Source organism: Chelon labrosus (assembly GCF_963514085.1).
Source record: "Chelon labrosus genome assembly, chromosome: 2".
NCBI lineage: Eukaryota > Metazoa > Chordata > Actinopteri > Mugiliformes > Mugilidae > Chelon > Chelon labrosus.
Window position 1 is genome coordinate 30,798,596 of NC_140338.1, and position 15,843 is coordinate 30,814,438.

Here is a 15,843-nt window from a genome sequence, read left to right on the forward strand (position 1 = left end):
TGACCAAAACTGAAGGTGAATTCTAAATGCTGGAGGTCATCAGGGTGAAGATACGTTTTTTTGAGCATGGCTGCGACAACATTATATAAAGGACATCATCGTTGTTTGTCAAATTAAGAACAGTAACTGCATATAAACGCTGTGGATGTAAAATGTAATGTAATCTCCTTTTCTGACCTGCACTCACTTGCCAGTTCATTATTTACAGTAATTAAACAGAGTGATGACAGTTCTGCACCACATTCCCCATCATGTCTGTAACAATGTTCAGTTTGTGTTTAACAGTGCCCTCTTGTGGTTGTGTGTGGTGACGACCTCGTGACCGGAGAGGTCCGATTATGACCGGTTATGACGTGTTTGCTGACGTGCTCAAAGACATGGCGGAGGTGGATAGTAGCCAGTAGCGCAATATTGTCCAAATATGCAAAGTCCACACCTTCACTCAAATTATTCCTTATAGAATTTGGTCTATATGTTAAGTCTCTTAGATTTGTCACAAACAAAAAAGCAATCACCACAATATTCAGAATTATTTAAGGAAATTTAAATATTTCCAGCTCACCATATCTACTGCTCCTTTGCCTGATTTCTTGGGATATGTGGCCATGAAAAAAAATGTCAATGGTCAAAGAGGTTTTTCTTGTCATTTCAACCATGTATAGCAGGTGCAGTACAAAGTGAGATCAGAGAACGTTGGAGCCACATGAAGACATAGAACTAAGTAGAATACAAGGGACTGGGCATACAGTGTGTGCGAAATCTTATGCAGACAATACGAAACAGTGCAAACAGGGCCGACAGGGCAGACAGTGTAAAGACAAACAAAACAATACAGACAGTACAAAAACACTTAGGAGACAATGGACTTACAAAAAGACACTCCACAACAACAGAGAGATAGCGGACTTTATTGTGTTACAGCAGCAGGGAACAACAGTGCAAAATATAAAAAGATACAAAATATAGAATATATAAGAACAACCATATAGTAAATACGTATTTACATATTGCATCAGGTTTAAAGGGGAACTCCGGTGCAAAATGAACCTGGGGTTAATAACACATGTGTACCGAGTTCAACCGTTCTCTGGTATTTGTTTTCATGCATTTGTTTTGTTAGTCAAATGTGACCAGTTTTCTTGCAAACCGCTAATTAGCGTATAACGCTAGCCTTCGGGGCACACTTACACATAAAAAGAAATCGCTATTTCTATACCACTAACAAGGCTCACAATATCACCACACTTACACGGTAGCATAACTAGGGGCTCTACATGTAAACCGAAGCATTGAGAACTTTGCAGTTTATTAAAAAAAGGAACACAGTACCGTTCGCGTCTGGCTCGCATATCCAGGCGGGCGCCATCTTGGGGAAACTGAACTCTCTTCGTTCAGTGCTTCTCTATGCTCTCAGTGCTTTCTTCTGGCAACAGACAGTTCAGTTTCCCCAGAGTTTATTTCCAATTTAAGAATCAGTGTTGCAGCAAATAAATGAATCAAAATGAATTCCATTGTATTCAGAGTGCTCAGTTCTTCCCCTACTGTACATGTCAACTGTCATGTTTTTCTTCTTTCACAAATATGGTAATGATAGTCAAAAATACCATTAAAATGTATAATTGTATGTAAAATAGCATCAAAAAATTTCGTCGCTGTGTTGGGGGGCCCTGTAAAGATTCTTTTCATGGGGCCCAAAATCCCGAGCGGCGCCCCTGCACAGGTGGCCCTTCACTTCTCCGAAAACGTCGGAGCAAACTTCCCAACAGGCGCTATTTGGATGAACCGATCACATATTGGGGATCTACACGGTTACTTTCTAGCATGAAAAAATATTAAAACTTAATAAAGTGACATATTAACCGCTCTAGAGCGGGAATTAAAATTGCTTTTAGCTTGCTTATTACGATGCCGCTAGAGGGCACCAGCGCGGCTAGTCACCCCCAAACGTAACACTGGGTCGTAATTTCAGTGCATGCAAAACGACAACTGTGGTCGTTCTGTAGAGGAGGACAGTCTGTCAGAAACTGATGTCTCAGTGACAATAATCTTACTATGTTCTTTGAAATACTATATTTGCTGCTAATACTTCATTTGTTCATTTATTAAAGTGGGGTCTTTCCTGCAGGACATCTACTGGAGTCATTTTAAATTTCTTAATTATTACCTTTTCACGTTCTGCATTCATCTTCTTCCAAGGGTTTCAAGTAATTAAACTAACTGAAAAGCTATTTCTATCATTTCACTGATCGCCATGGTGAGTTTGGCAGCGTCCTCTTTTTCAGAACTATTTTATCTCACAACTATTTACTTCAATAGTCTCTCACAGTTTACTTTTATACTTAAGCATGTTGTATTCTGTCTTAATGTTATTAATTTCCTGTGACTGAGAATGTGCAGCACACATTTACAGAAAGCACTTGTCATCATAAAGGGAAGCCACACATGCAGGCTAAGATTAGAGAGCTTATCTGAGTCAGGTGACAAAGAAGACACTCAAACATGACCATACATAGAAAAGTCAAACGACACTGTGCTTTCAGATAAGTACAGGCTACAGTCATCCTTTATGGAAGCACAACCATATACACGAATAAAAACATTCATTCCTATGCCATATCTGTGATTCGGTGACTCTGCCCAGCCTAGCTTATGGTACTATACAATAATAGATAACTCAAATGGTTGGTACCATATTATTCTGCTGGCATGCTCCATTATACTTATAAATCATCACAATGTGCATGCAAAGCAGACTGCATGAAAAATACAGTAATGCAAAGAATCATGCATATTTTATGCTAAAAGTACAATGAATGACTATCACCACATTCCAGATGCCCTTTCCACTTTAATGACGCACCCACAGCTAACTCCACAGAAGGAGCAGGACTGAAGGTGTGACAAAGTTAGAGATGGGACCGAGTTATTACAATGTCACATTATTCCAACCTGGAGCGTCCAGGGGAAATAAATCGCAACATAAGCACAATTTCCAGTGCTATGCCTTTCCTTTTAGCATTTACTAGCTGAGCACATGAGGAATGATCTCACCAAAAAAAATCCCGGACACAGACCAAATCGATAAAGAATACTGAGGTCTCTGTCTGACCTACACGTAACTTTAAGTGATTTGTGGATTATGATAGCTGTACCTTTACCTCAAGCAAAAGCTAGAATTCTACTTCCCACTCCCACTCCAAATCTAAAAGAATCTTGATCCTGACTAAAGCTGTACAAACATCTAACAAATACACAGTTTAGTGAAACACTACAGTGCCTTTTTGGTACACCAACATGGTATTAGGAACACTAGAACAACATCTGGCTGTTCAGTTTCTAAATTAAAATTCATACTTTATAAATAATAATAATAATAATAATAATAATAACATTTTTGAAATGTGGGCTTTATTTGCACAATAGACAATCCATTTAATAGTATTTGCTTTACAAAACAAAACATGCCTTATATTGTTATATCTTTATTTAAATATTCATTCATTCATGGGCTGGGTCCTATCCCAGCTGTCATTGAGCGAGAGACGGGTTACACACTGAACAGGTCGCCAGTCTATCACAGGGCCTTTATTTAAATATGTGACTCCAATTTCAAATGAATTCTAAAATATGAATCGACTAATCTGGCACAATTCTGTATATTATTTTTTATAATAATATCAAACATCTGTTCAATGTGTCAGACTGCTTTTTTCAGAAGAGAGCACAATTCAAATTGGAAACAACTTTGTTTGTGGTGTCCACTTCATAGACCACCTCACATGGAAGCCTGTTTTGCTCAGAACTTCTCTCTATCTTTGTGACTTTGAAGACCTCATAAGGAGGAATCAGGACTTCATTCTCCGACTCATGCTTAGAGAACGACGAGATGTCGGCTCCAAAGCATGTGTTTATCTTAAAGCATGTTTTGGTTCCAAATGTGTTAGGGTCAGGGTACGACCCCTGTGAGCTGGAGGTGAAGGACCCAAAGCGAAACTCTTTGTTGAGAACATTTTGACTGAAGTCGCGGTTGACTCGGCGGTATGCAGTGAGACACGTTGAGTTGAGAGTTTGAACGGCTCGTGTGAGGAAGAAGTGCAGTGAATGATACTTGAATGTGGTCTTGTACTCAGATTTCTGGGTTCGAACCGCTTCATTGAAACCACGATAGATATTTAGACTCTTATGTGAATAAACATAAATAGCCATTCTCTGTTCCTTCTCCAGGTTCGTAGTAGGTTCCAATCTCGCTGCTTCATTCCAGGCCTTTGTGAAATTCGCATCATTATTTAATTCGTTGTTCAGGTACTGCTTCTCCACTAGATCCTTCATCTTGTCTTCACATCCAGTGTACATGTCATCAACAGAATTTGGGGCCATATCCAGTGGGATTTCACTGGCTTCATTCTGGAAAAGTAATAAATACAGTCTGAAAATAAATCTTCTGTTGATCTCGTTCATTCAAGAAGCAAGAAGCTTACTCTACCTTTTCCACTAGCGTAGAAGCTCCAGAAGTCACTAGCACTGCTGCCAAAAGTGCCGTCATTGCCATTTTCCAACAGCATGCAAACCTGCGCACAAAACATATTTTTTCACTCAGTTTTTGTATATTTTTCATATAAATCAGCTGATGGAAATCTGGTCAAACCCTGAGAACAGCAACGGAAGAAATAATGACTTCTACTTACCACAGTTCATTTCCCATTTGGTAGCCTGGTTGATTTAAGCTTCCAAGACGATGTCTGTTAAAAGAGTGAAAGAAACTCAACTCAGATGGAGAAGCTGTTCTCAAATTTGCAAATTGGCTTGGGCAGGTCAAATGCTGATTGGTTAAAAGGTTGACATGAAAACAGGTGACCGTGACACTACCACCATAAAGAGGAAGTAGTGAGGGGGAAAGAAAAAAAGTATGCAGCAGGCCTGGCAGTAAGTACTTTTGGGCTGTTAAAGATGGCCGAGGCCTCCAAGGGCCCCAAAACAACTTTAAAATCAAAGTAAAGGTTTTGTAGTTAAGTGCAGTTTTGACAAACGCGTACTTTATGTTTTTGCTACTTTTCAAAGGGAAATACTGAACTTCTGACTCCACTACACTTATCTTACAGCTTAAATTAAGAATTACATTCAGTCAGTGTAATTATTAACTAAGGTTTATCCTCTGTCTTTGTATATACATGTGTTCAGAAACTGATGTCTCAGTGACAATAATCTTACTATGTTCTTTGAAATACTATATTTGCTGCTAATACTTAATTTGTTCATTTATTAAAGTGGGGTCTTTCCTGCAGGACATCTACTGGAGTCATTTTAAATTTCTTAATTATTACTTTTTCACGTTCTGCATTCATCTTCTTCCAAGGGTTTCAAGTAATTAAACTAACTGAAAAGCTATTTCTATCATTTCACTGATCGCCATGTTGAGTTTGGCAGCGTCCTCTTTTATCTCACAACTATTAACTTCAACAGTCTCTCACCGTTTGCTTTTATACTTAAGCATGTTGTATTCTGTCTTAATGTTATTAATTTCCTGTGACTGAGAACGTACAGCACACATTTACAGAACGCACTTGTCATCATAAAGGGAAGCCACACATGCAGGCTAAGATTAGAGAGCTTATCTGAGTCAGGTGACAAAGAAGACACTCAAACATGACCATACATAGAAAAGTCAAACGACACTGTGCTTTCAGATAAGTACAGGCTACAGTCATCCTTTATGGAAGCACAACCATATACACGAATAAAAACATTCATTCCTATGCCATATCTGTGATTCGGTGACTCTGCCCAGCCTAGCTTATGGTACTATACAATAATAGATAACTCAAATGGTTGGTACCATATTATTCTGCTGGCATGCTCCATTATACTTATAAATCATCACAATGTGCATGCAAAGCAGACTGCATGAAAAATACAGTAATGCAAAGAATCATGCATATTTTATGCTAAAAGTACAATGAATGACTATCACCACATTCCAGATGCCCTTTCCACTTTAATGACGCACCCACAGCTAACTCCACAGAAGGAGCAGGACTGAAGGTGTGACAAAGTTAGAGATGGGACCGAGTTATTACAATGTCACATTATTCCAACCTGGAGCGTCCAGGGGAAATAAATCGCAACATAAGCACAATTTCCAGTGCTATGCCTTTCCTTTTAGCATTTACTAGCTGAGCACATGAGGAATGATCTCACCAAAAAAAAATCCCGGACACAGACCAAATCGATAAAGAATACTGAGGTCTCTGTCTGACCTACACGTAACTTTAAGTGATTCGTGGATTATGATAGCTGTAGAATTCTACTTCCCACTCCCACTCCAAATCCAAAAGAATCTTGATCCTGACTAAAGCTGTACAAACATCTAACAAATACACAGTTTAGTGAAACACTACAGTGCCTTTTTGGTACACCAACATGGTATTAGGAACACTAGAACAACATCTGGCTGTTCAGTTTCTAAATTAAAATCCATACTTCATAAATAATAATAATAATAATAATAATAATAATAAGAATAATTGGGTGATTAAATATTCTGAGTGAAATGAGTGTTATTCATTTGTAACAGTTTGGTTCATGCTAGTATGTGCTTTAACATTTGCACTGAAGCCCTCAAATAGAAACTACCAGTCAATTCACACATTGTGTTTTAAACACATACCGTCTGCCAAGCACTGGTTTCCGTCACCAGCTTCGCACAAGAAAACCATTTTAGCTTCTGTTTCTTTGAATTACATGCAAGCCCAAATAGAAAAGAGAATCAAGCACAATGTTTGAAATGTAGGCTTTATTTGCACAATAGACAGTACATTTAACAGTCTGTGCTTTACAAAACAAAACATGCCTTATACAGAATGTAGATCACTGGAATAGTAAAAGTATCATTATACCTTTATTGAAATATTCATTCATTCATGGGCTGTGCAGAAGTGCAGTGAATGATACTAGAATGTGGTCTTGTACTCAGATTTCTGGGTACGGGTTGATCCCCTGCCCTGAACAACAGTCGAGTAGCCTAACTGAAGCAGTGGGTTTGCTAAATAGTATATTTGCCTCAGTGGAGACCATCAGGACTTTAACAAATGCAACAACCGGGCAGCAGCCGGCTATTGCAAGTGCAGCTCCAACTACAGAGTCAATTCTGCAGCAGGAGTTACAGTGACCGGTTCCTACCCGTTTGCATAGCGCCGCTGCTTCCCTTTCGACTCAAACAACTTCCGCTTCGACTCAAACAACTTCCACTTCGACTCATACTTGACGTGTATATGTGAGAGCATTTTGACATGTATATGTGAGAGCTTTGCATTTGATGTGTATATGTGAGAGGCTATGTCTGAATAATGTCCCTAACGGCCCCTCATACCAAGACCCCCAAAACAACTTTAAGATCAATGGAAAAAAGTATAAAAATGATCTTTCTGAGTCTTGTGTAATCTGTTACACTGACACAGAAAGAACTGTACATTTACTTTTGGATTTTATGTTAAATTCTTCTGGATTGATGTAGAACAATGTGCTTTGTGGGCTTAAGACTATCCAACAGAAATGGAGGTCATGTTTTACTTAAAATAATAAAAGGATTTGGACAGAAGTCATGTCTTCTTCTTAGATCTTCTCATTTTGTATGGAATGTTTTACATTCATAAATTCAAACAGAAATGAAAGGTCTGAAAAGAACCCCAATATCCACTAGTTTAAGAATGAAATGAGAGGTCTTTTGTTCTTCCTCACCCTGTCACAATCTCCATTATTTTTATTTTTATTTTTTTTTGCTCCATTTATCATCCTAAATGCAGCTTGCATTACGTAGCAGATACCGTAGCACTCTTTCCTGACAACACAGCTGGTGGCAGCTCACCTCTAACTGGCCAACAAAAATATGGACCCTCTAGAAGCTATAACACGTTATTGTTGCAACTATTTGGGGAGCTGGACTAAAGGTCTTCCTCCAACATTAGAACATCCATCACCTCAGTATACATCAGCGCATTAAGTTCCTCTATATTAAACCACATCTGCTCATCTTTTATTTCCTGCTCCACGTGAATATGTCAACCAACGCACATTCAGAATCTCACTCAGCTCTAAACGTTCACCTCCGTCACTCTCATCCAGTCGTCCATTTCATCCAGTGCTCCTCCAGCAGTCCTCTGATTCACACTACATCCACTGCTTCCAGCCGAACAAACATATGACCACATCATGTGCTAACCAAAATCTCACACAGTATCTCTTTTGGCGCTAAACACACACATCTAACAACAGGCCCACTCTCCTCTAACCCTCCATTTCGGCCACATCCCTTGCAGGACACTCTGCAAAGAGGTTTCCCTTGTAAACCTCTTTGCAAACCTGGCTGGCCTCAAGCAGATGTGGGTCCCCCTATATGAGCTGGGTTCCGCTCAAGGTTTCTTCCTGTTAAAAGGGAGTTAATCCTTGCCCCTTTCACCTTAGTGCTTGCTCTGGGGGTTTCAGGCTCTGGTTCTTTACAGCATTTTTAAACAGTTTGGACTGCCTTTAACGTTATACAAATTAATCAATTTAAAACTCTTTTTGGGGGACAAGGAGCCAAAGCACCCAGAGATGTGCCCAAACGGCCATCACCGCCAACCTGAGTTTCAGTCCCTGGGTTCCTCTACACATTCTATCCAGCCAAAATTGCCTTCGCTTCAACCCTTCTCATCCATCCCCTTAAACTTCTTTGTATCAATTAAGGTGTGGTCTGTTAGTGAAGTAATTTTATTTGGCCTTTATTTTGTACTAGAAACTGACCTTGAATTAAACTTTTGTAATTTTCCTGACTTCTACTGACATCAGCACAACACTGTTTCCATGAACACAGGAGCTCCCATTTGGTCATTTCATATAGAAGCTCCATAGGTCATGAAGCTGACCAGGTGAAAGCACCTGGGCAACACAAAATGCATGTTTGTGTTGACGACATCTTGCTGAAAGCGTTTCCATATCCTGCGATAGGTGGTTCTGCACAATGTCTGATTGTGACGCAGTGGCACTTAATCCATCTATGGTGTAAATGTGTTTTCCCCTTGTCATTGCTTGAAGTCTATGGCATGGTCTTCTTTCAGGTGCTTGTGCTAAGGTTTCTATTGTAGCGCCACTCAAACACACCAGACAGGTCAATCACAGAGGCTGCTTCAGACTGGCAGCCATCAGTGGGATCAGGAGCCATATCTATATTCAGTGCAAATAATACAACTGAATTTCAAAATATGAACAGACGCAGTTGCAGTTCTGCATGTTTAATTATCTCATTTCAGAAGAGAGCACAATTCAAATTAGAAAGATTTCTGCCTGCGCTCTTTAGTTTATAGACCACCTCACATGGCAGAGAGTTTTGCTTAGACCTTCTCTCTATCTTTGTGACTTTAAAGACTTCATAAGGAGGAATCAAAGCTTCTCTCTCTGACTCTCCGAGCTTGGAATACAATGAGATGTCTGCTCCGGAGCAAGTCATTATCTCAAAGCACGTCTCATCTCCAAATCTGTCAATACTAGGGTACCAACCCATTGAGCTTGAGGTGAAGGACCCAAAGCGAATCCCCTTGTTGAGAACATCTTGGCTGAAGTAGCTGTTGACTCTGCGATACCCACTGACACACCCCTCATCTTTAGGTTTGCGAGAGTTGAGAGTTTGAAGGGCGTCTGTGAGGAAAAAGTGCAATGAATGATACCTGAATGTGGTCTTGTACTTCATCCTCTGGGTTCGAACTGCATTATTGAACTCAAGATACAGTTTTGGTTTGTCAAGTGTATAAACATAAATAGCCATGATCTGTTCCTTCCCCAGCGCGCTGGAAGGTTTTCTTCCCTTTCTACGCTTCCATCTTTTGTTGTAGTATTTCTCTGCTTCACTCCAGGCCAGTGTGAAATTTTTGTCTCGGTTTTTCTCATTCATCAAGTACTCATTCTTCACTCTGTTCTCCATCTTCTCTTTACAACCAATGTACATATCATCTACAGAGTTTGGAGCCATATCCAGTGGGACTTCAATATTTGAACCAGGTTTTGCAAAGTTCTGCAAAAATAGTGATACAAGAACAAAAAAAAAAAAATTCAGTGATATAGACGAACAGACAGCTGTACACTGACTGAGACACTTACGAAAGCCACCACCCAGCTTACAATACCTTTGCAGTTCCTATAGAAGCTCCATAGGTCATAAGCACTGCTGCCCAAACTGCCATCACTGCTATCTTCAATCAGTCCCGTATACAAAACATCTCTAGAGAACACAGTTTAGTGATTGTCAGTGTAAATCAGTCATCTCTGTTGACTTTGCTGACTGCCTTCTTCGTTGCTGAATATTTAAAATGTAAAGATCAATGATGCAACATATGATAGGTCGGATTAATACTGGATTTAGTGACAAAACAGCAAATGGATGAGTCACCTTTGTAACTATACAGTCACCTGGACTAAAGCATTTGCAAGATTTAATCTAAGTTTGTCTGAAATCTGATCAAACCCCAGACAATTGCAAGGGTGGAAATTAAGATTTTGATTTACTTACCACAGCTCAGTTCTCACGTGATATCTTCTTCTTCTTCTTCTTCTTGTTTTACGGCGGTTGGCATCCAACTATAGGTGCATTACCGCCCCCTTCTGCTCTGGAGTGTGGACCAGTAGGCCACCACAACACACACTCATCCACACATTTACCCCATTTTACACACTTCCTACCCTACTTTATATTCTATAAAAAAGCCCAGTGTCCCTTAAAAATTTAACCACTACCCTGACTCGTGCCCTTTCACCCATGTCCAATATTCCCTTTAAGTTAAAATCGTGATTCCCTAACTCCCTCAAACTATCCCTCATCACCTCTCTCTGTCCCTCATATGCTCTACACCTCAAAAGTACGTGTTCCACCGACTCCTCATCTTCCTGACACCTCTCACACAATCCTGTTTGATGTTTCCCTACCAGTTTAAGTGACTTATTCAGTGTACAGTGCCCTAGCCTTAACCTCATCATCACCACTTCTTCTCTCCTGTGTCCCATACCTGCCCTATTGATCCTGATGCTGTTTTGTATGTTATATAAATGCCTCCCTTTGCCCTCTCTGTCCCACCTCTCTTGCCACATTTGATTGATTTTCCCCCAAACTACATTCTTAACCTCTGCTTTGCTAATACTTACTTCCATTTCTATTTTTCTTTTTCTTAACGCCCTCTTAGCTAGTTCATCCGCCCTCTCATTCCCCCTCACCCCTACATGTGCTGGTACCCACATAAATCTAACCTCACCTCCTCTGTTCCCTATTCTTGTGATTGATTGAAGAACTTGATATAAAATGTCTTGACGGCTATTGGAATGAAATGATTTCAAACTTGCCAGAACTGCTGAAGAATCTGAGCAAATCAGTACCTTGTTGTGTCTTGCCTCTTCCACCCATCTTAATGCTACCAGCACTGCCAGCATCTCCACCGTGTAGACCCCTAACATATTTGTTGTTCTTCTATTTATTCCAATTCCCTTTGCTGGTACAGCCACCCCAAATCCTGTCACTCCTGTCTCAGGTTCTTTAGCTCCATCTGTATAAATGAGCATAAAATCACTATATTCTCCCATTACGTGGTATTTGAATGCACTCACCAAGTCTATTTGACCTTTTTCTTTTCTTTTCCTCTCTAACAAATACCAGTCTATTCTTGGCCATCCAAACAGCCATGGAGGTATCGCTGGATACACTACTGTGGGGCTTATCCTCACTTCTAATACTCCCAGTTCTTTTGCCCCATCATTCCCTACCCGCCCAAAATTTTCCCTCTGACTCTTCCCATTCTCCCAGCACTCCTGTAGAACTTTTTTTGTCGGGTGAGAATCAGTGTGTCCCTGCAAATTCGCCCAATAATTGACCATCAGCTGCTTCCTTCTCAACCCCAGTGGCATTTCTCCCATTTCTACCTGTAAAGCAGGTACTGGCGATGTTCTAAAAGCCCCACTGCAAGCTCTTAGTGCCTGTGCCTGAATCACATCCAATTTCTTAAGTTGCGACCTGGCAGCTGATCCATATGCAATACTGCCATAATCAAACACAGATCTTATCAGAGCCACATATATTCTCTTCAGTGCCGAACAACTAGCTCCCCATTCCCTACCTGTCCAACATCTCAACACGTTTATTACTTTTTTGCATTTTTCTTCAATTCTACCAATATGACCTGCCCATGTTAGCCGTGAATCAAACACTACTCCCAAAAATTTAAATGTTCCAACTCTTTCTAATTCATTCCCATACATCTTTAGCTTCATTCCGTTATCTATTCTTTTCCTGCTGAAATAAACTGTCTGGGTTTTCTCCACTGAGAACCGGCATCCCCAATCATAACCCCAGTCCACCACTTCATCAACCGCCCCTTGCACTTTGCCAAATACATGCTCCACATTCCTTCCTCTTTTCCACAAGGCCCCATCATCCGCAAAAAGTGACCTACCTACATCTTCTGGTATTTTAGAAAACACATCATTTATCATAATAGTGAAGAGTAATGGACTTATCACACTACCTTGAGGCGTCCCATTCTCAACTTCGTACTGTTTTGATAAGTCTGATCCAACTCGTACCTGTATTTTCCTTCCACAGAGAAAATCCTTTATCCAGTTAAAAACTCTCCCTCTTACACCCACTTTGCACAGCTTTATTAACAATCCTTCCTTCCACATCATGTCATAGGCTTTTTCAATATCAAAGAACACTGCAACTGCTGACTCTTTATTTGCCTGTGCCTTTCTTATCTCAGTTTCAAGCCTAATCACCGCATCCATTGTGTTTCTTCCTTTTCTAAAACCACTTTGATAACTTGCCAACATTTCTCTCTTCTCAAGATCATACGATAACCTCTCTGTTATCATCCTTTCCATTATTTTACACAAATTTGATGTTAGCGCTATTGGCCTATATCCAGTGGGTTGTGAAGGATCCTTACCAGGTTTTCTTATAGGGATCACTACTGCCTCTTTCCATGCACTTGGTAACCTTCCCTCTTTCCATATTTTGTTATAAAGTTGCAGCAACTTTGTTAACGCTCCTTCCCCTAGGTGTTTTAACATCACATAGCATATCATATCTTTCCCAGGAGAGGTTGGTTTTGATTTATTTATAGCCCTCGTCATTTCTGCCAATGTAAATGGTTCATCAATTGCTTCACCTGTTTCTTCCCTCCTGTCTAACACACCTGGATACTGGTTCATTGTTCTTTCTCTTCTCCTCCTCCCCTCTTCTGATAGATTTCCTGTACTGTGTATCTTTGTAAATGACTTTGCCATGATTTCTGCCTTATCTCTGTCAGAGACTGCGGTTTCCTCCCCAGATGTCATGACTGGGTAATCCCATACCCTTCTGTCACCCCCCATCTTCTTTATCATTCCCCATACCTCTCCCACAGGTGTAGTTCTTCCTATTTTTTCACAAAACTTTCTCCAACTTGTCCTCTTAGCCTGGCGTACAGTTCTTCTCACTACTGCCTGTGCTTTCTTATACTGGATTAAATGTTGTATGTTATGGGTTCTTTTAAGTTGTTTAAATGCTCTATTTCTATTTTTAACAGCCTGATGACATTCCTCTGTCCACCATGGTACCTGTTTCCTTTTCATCCGATTTTTACTCCTAGGGATAGCTCCCTCCGCTGCTTTAATAATTCCTGATGTTACCTGATCATTTATCTCCTCTATATCTCCAGAAATGTCAATTCTTGCCATTGTTTCCTCACTTGCCTCTTGGAACAAATCCCATTTTGCCTTTGCAAAAACCCACTTCGGTATCTGTGCACTAGCATTTGCTTCCGCTCTCTCTCCTACTGTACATGACACTGGGTAGTGATCACTACCTACAGTTGAATCTGTCCATACCTCCCAGTTACTAACTCCAGCAATGGAACAAGACACTAAAGTGATGTCTAATGCTGACTCCGTACCTGCAGTTATGTTCACCCTAGTTCCTCTCCCATCATTCATACATACCAAATTTCTTTCATCCATCAACTCTTCAACTATTTTCCCATTTGCGTCCGTTTGCGAGCCCCCCCACATTGTACTGTGAGCATTAAAATCTGCACACCAAATTATCTTTTGTCTGTCTTGTCCTGATATCTCCAATAGTCGACCCAATTCCAGCCTTTTGCATGGGTTATAATAGTTAATTATAACCACCTTCTCCCTCCTCTCCCACACTTCCAAAACTATGTATTCCTGACCCTCCCCCTTTTCCAGCACCCTGTAAGGAATACCTTGTTTGACAAATGTAGCACACCCTCCTCCTCCCCCATGACTTCTGTCTCTCCTTATCACTGTATACCCATGTACCACAAAGTCTAAATTTGGTTTTAACCAGGTTTCCTGAACACATACTATATCCGGTTTTACAGCCATTTCCTTGATGAATTGCTTGAATTCCTGGCCATTGGCCAGTAAACTCCTAGCATTCCATTGTAGAAGAATTACCATAAGCAATATCAACCCACCCATGATGCTTCCTGGCTCGACTGATTTGTAAGGTTCTCCCTCACTTCTTCCCATGTCAGTCCAATTAATCCTAAGTGACTCACTGCTGCTTTGACAATGAGCTGAATTTTAACATTTTTTGATTTTACTTCGGCTGTACTATTGACCACTCCTGCAATGAATGTCACCAAGTCCCTTTTGTCCACATATATCTTGTCACTTGCCCTTTGTTGTGGCTCTTGAACTCCCACAGCCCCTTGCTCATTTGTATCTCTGTTCTGTGCTCTCGACATACTCACAGCCTCTGCATATGTGATTCTTCTTTCCACTCTTACTTTCTGGATGTTTGTTTCCCTTCTCATAACCTCACACCCACCGTATGCCACACTATGAGCTCCTCCACAGCTACAGCATTTGGGCTGCACCCCTGTTCCACATTTCCCATATTCATGGTCCCCTCCACATCTTGCCCACCTCCTCTTCTCTTTACAGTTCATGGCTGTGTGTCCAAACCTTTGACACTTAAAACATCTTAATGGTTTTGGCACATACACTCTCACTGGGAAACTCACAAACCCCAGGAGCACTCTCTTGGGCATATTCTCTCCTTCAAACTCAATCATCACTGTTTCACTTTCTTTTTTCACTCCTTCTTTAATTGTTTTCAGCCTTTGTGCTTCCTTTACCTTTCCACCTTTGATATTTTTCTTAAGCTCCTCCATTCCTACACTCATAGGCACCCCTGTTATCACTCCTTTACATCCTCCACCATTTTGTGCTCCCACTCTCCTCGTGCTTACCACCTTGTTTTTCCCTATCTCTTTTAATTTTAATGCTTTTTCAGTTTGTTCTTCACTGTTACACCTCACCAACAGATTCCCATCATTTAGCACCTTTGCATATTGTATCTCCCCTATCTTACTAGCCAGAGCTGTTGTTAACAAGAATGGATTTATTTTCTTCATGTTTTCTTGTCCCTTTTCATTAAACCTTATTATAGCAATAAACTTCTCCTGCCTCGGCCTTTGCACTTGTTCAAGCCCTCCCTCCTCACTCTCATAGCTCTCATCACGATCCCTTCTTAATCTCTTTTTCCTATTTGCTCGATTGCCTCGGTTTACATCCTCGTATCCTCTCCTCTCCACCTCGCTGTCTTCCTCTCTCCCGTCATCAAAATCCATGTCTCCCCAATTGCCTATCTCTGATCCATTCACAGAGCAGTCGTGCTCAACCGCCTCAAATAGATCATCTGTTCCATTTGATTTTCGCGCAATTTCTCGATCGTTTCCTCTTTCGCTGCCAGCTGATGCTTCCGCCATTCTCTCTCTCCTAGGAGTCTTTTTCACTTCCTCCGGCTTCCTCACGTGATATCACCTT

General features: G+C 40.6%; 1 protein-coding gene across 1 annotated transcript; it reads right to left on the minus strand.

Annotated features, from left to right (window-relative positions):
- Positions 1-3,474: 3,474 nt before the first annotated feature.
- On the minus strand, positions 3,475-10,416 carry LOC311494989 (uncharacterized protein). The gene is made up of 5 exons (XM_084554271.1): positions 10,152-10,416; positions 9,282-10,039; positions 4,686-4,739; positions 4,484-4,568; positions 3,475-4,404 (listed from the first exon to the last, which is right to left on the minus strand). The coding sequence occupies exons 1-5, from the start codon at positions 10,206-10,208 to the stop codon at positions 3,712-3,714; spliced, it is 1,647 nt and encodes a 548-aa protein (XP_084410397.1). The 5' UTR covers positions 10,209-10,416; the 3' UTR covers positions 3,475-3,711.
- Positions 10,417-15,843: the final 5,427 nt, after the last annotated feature.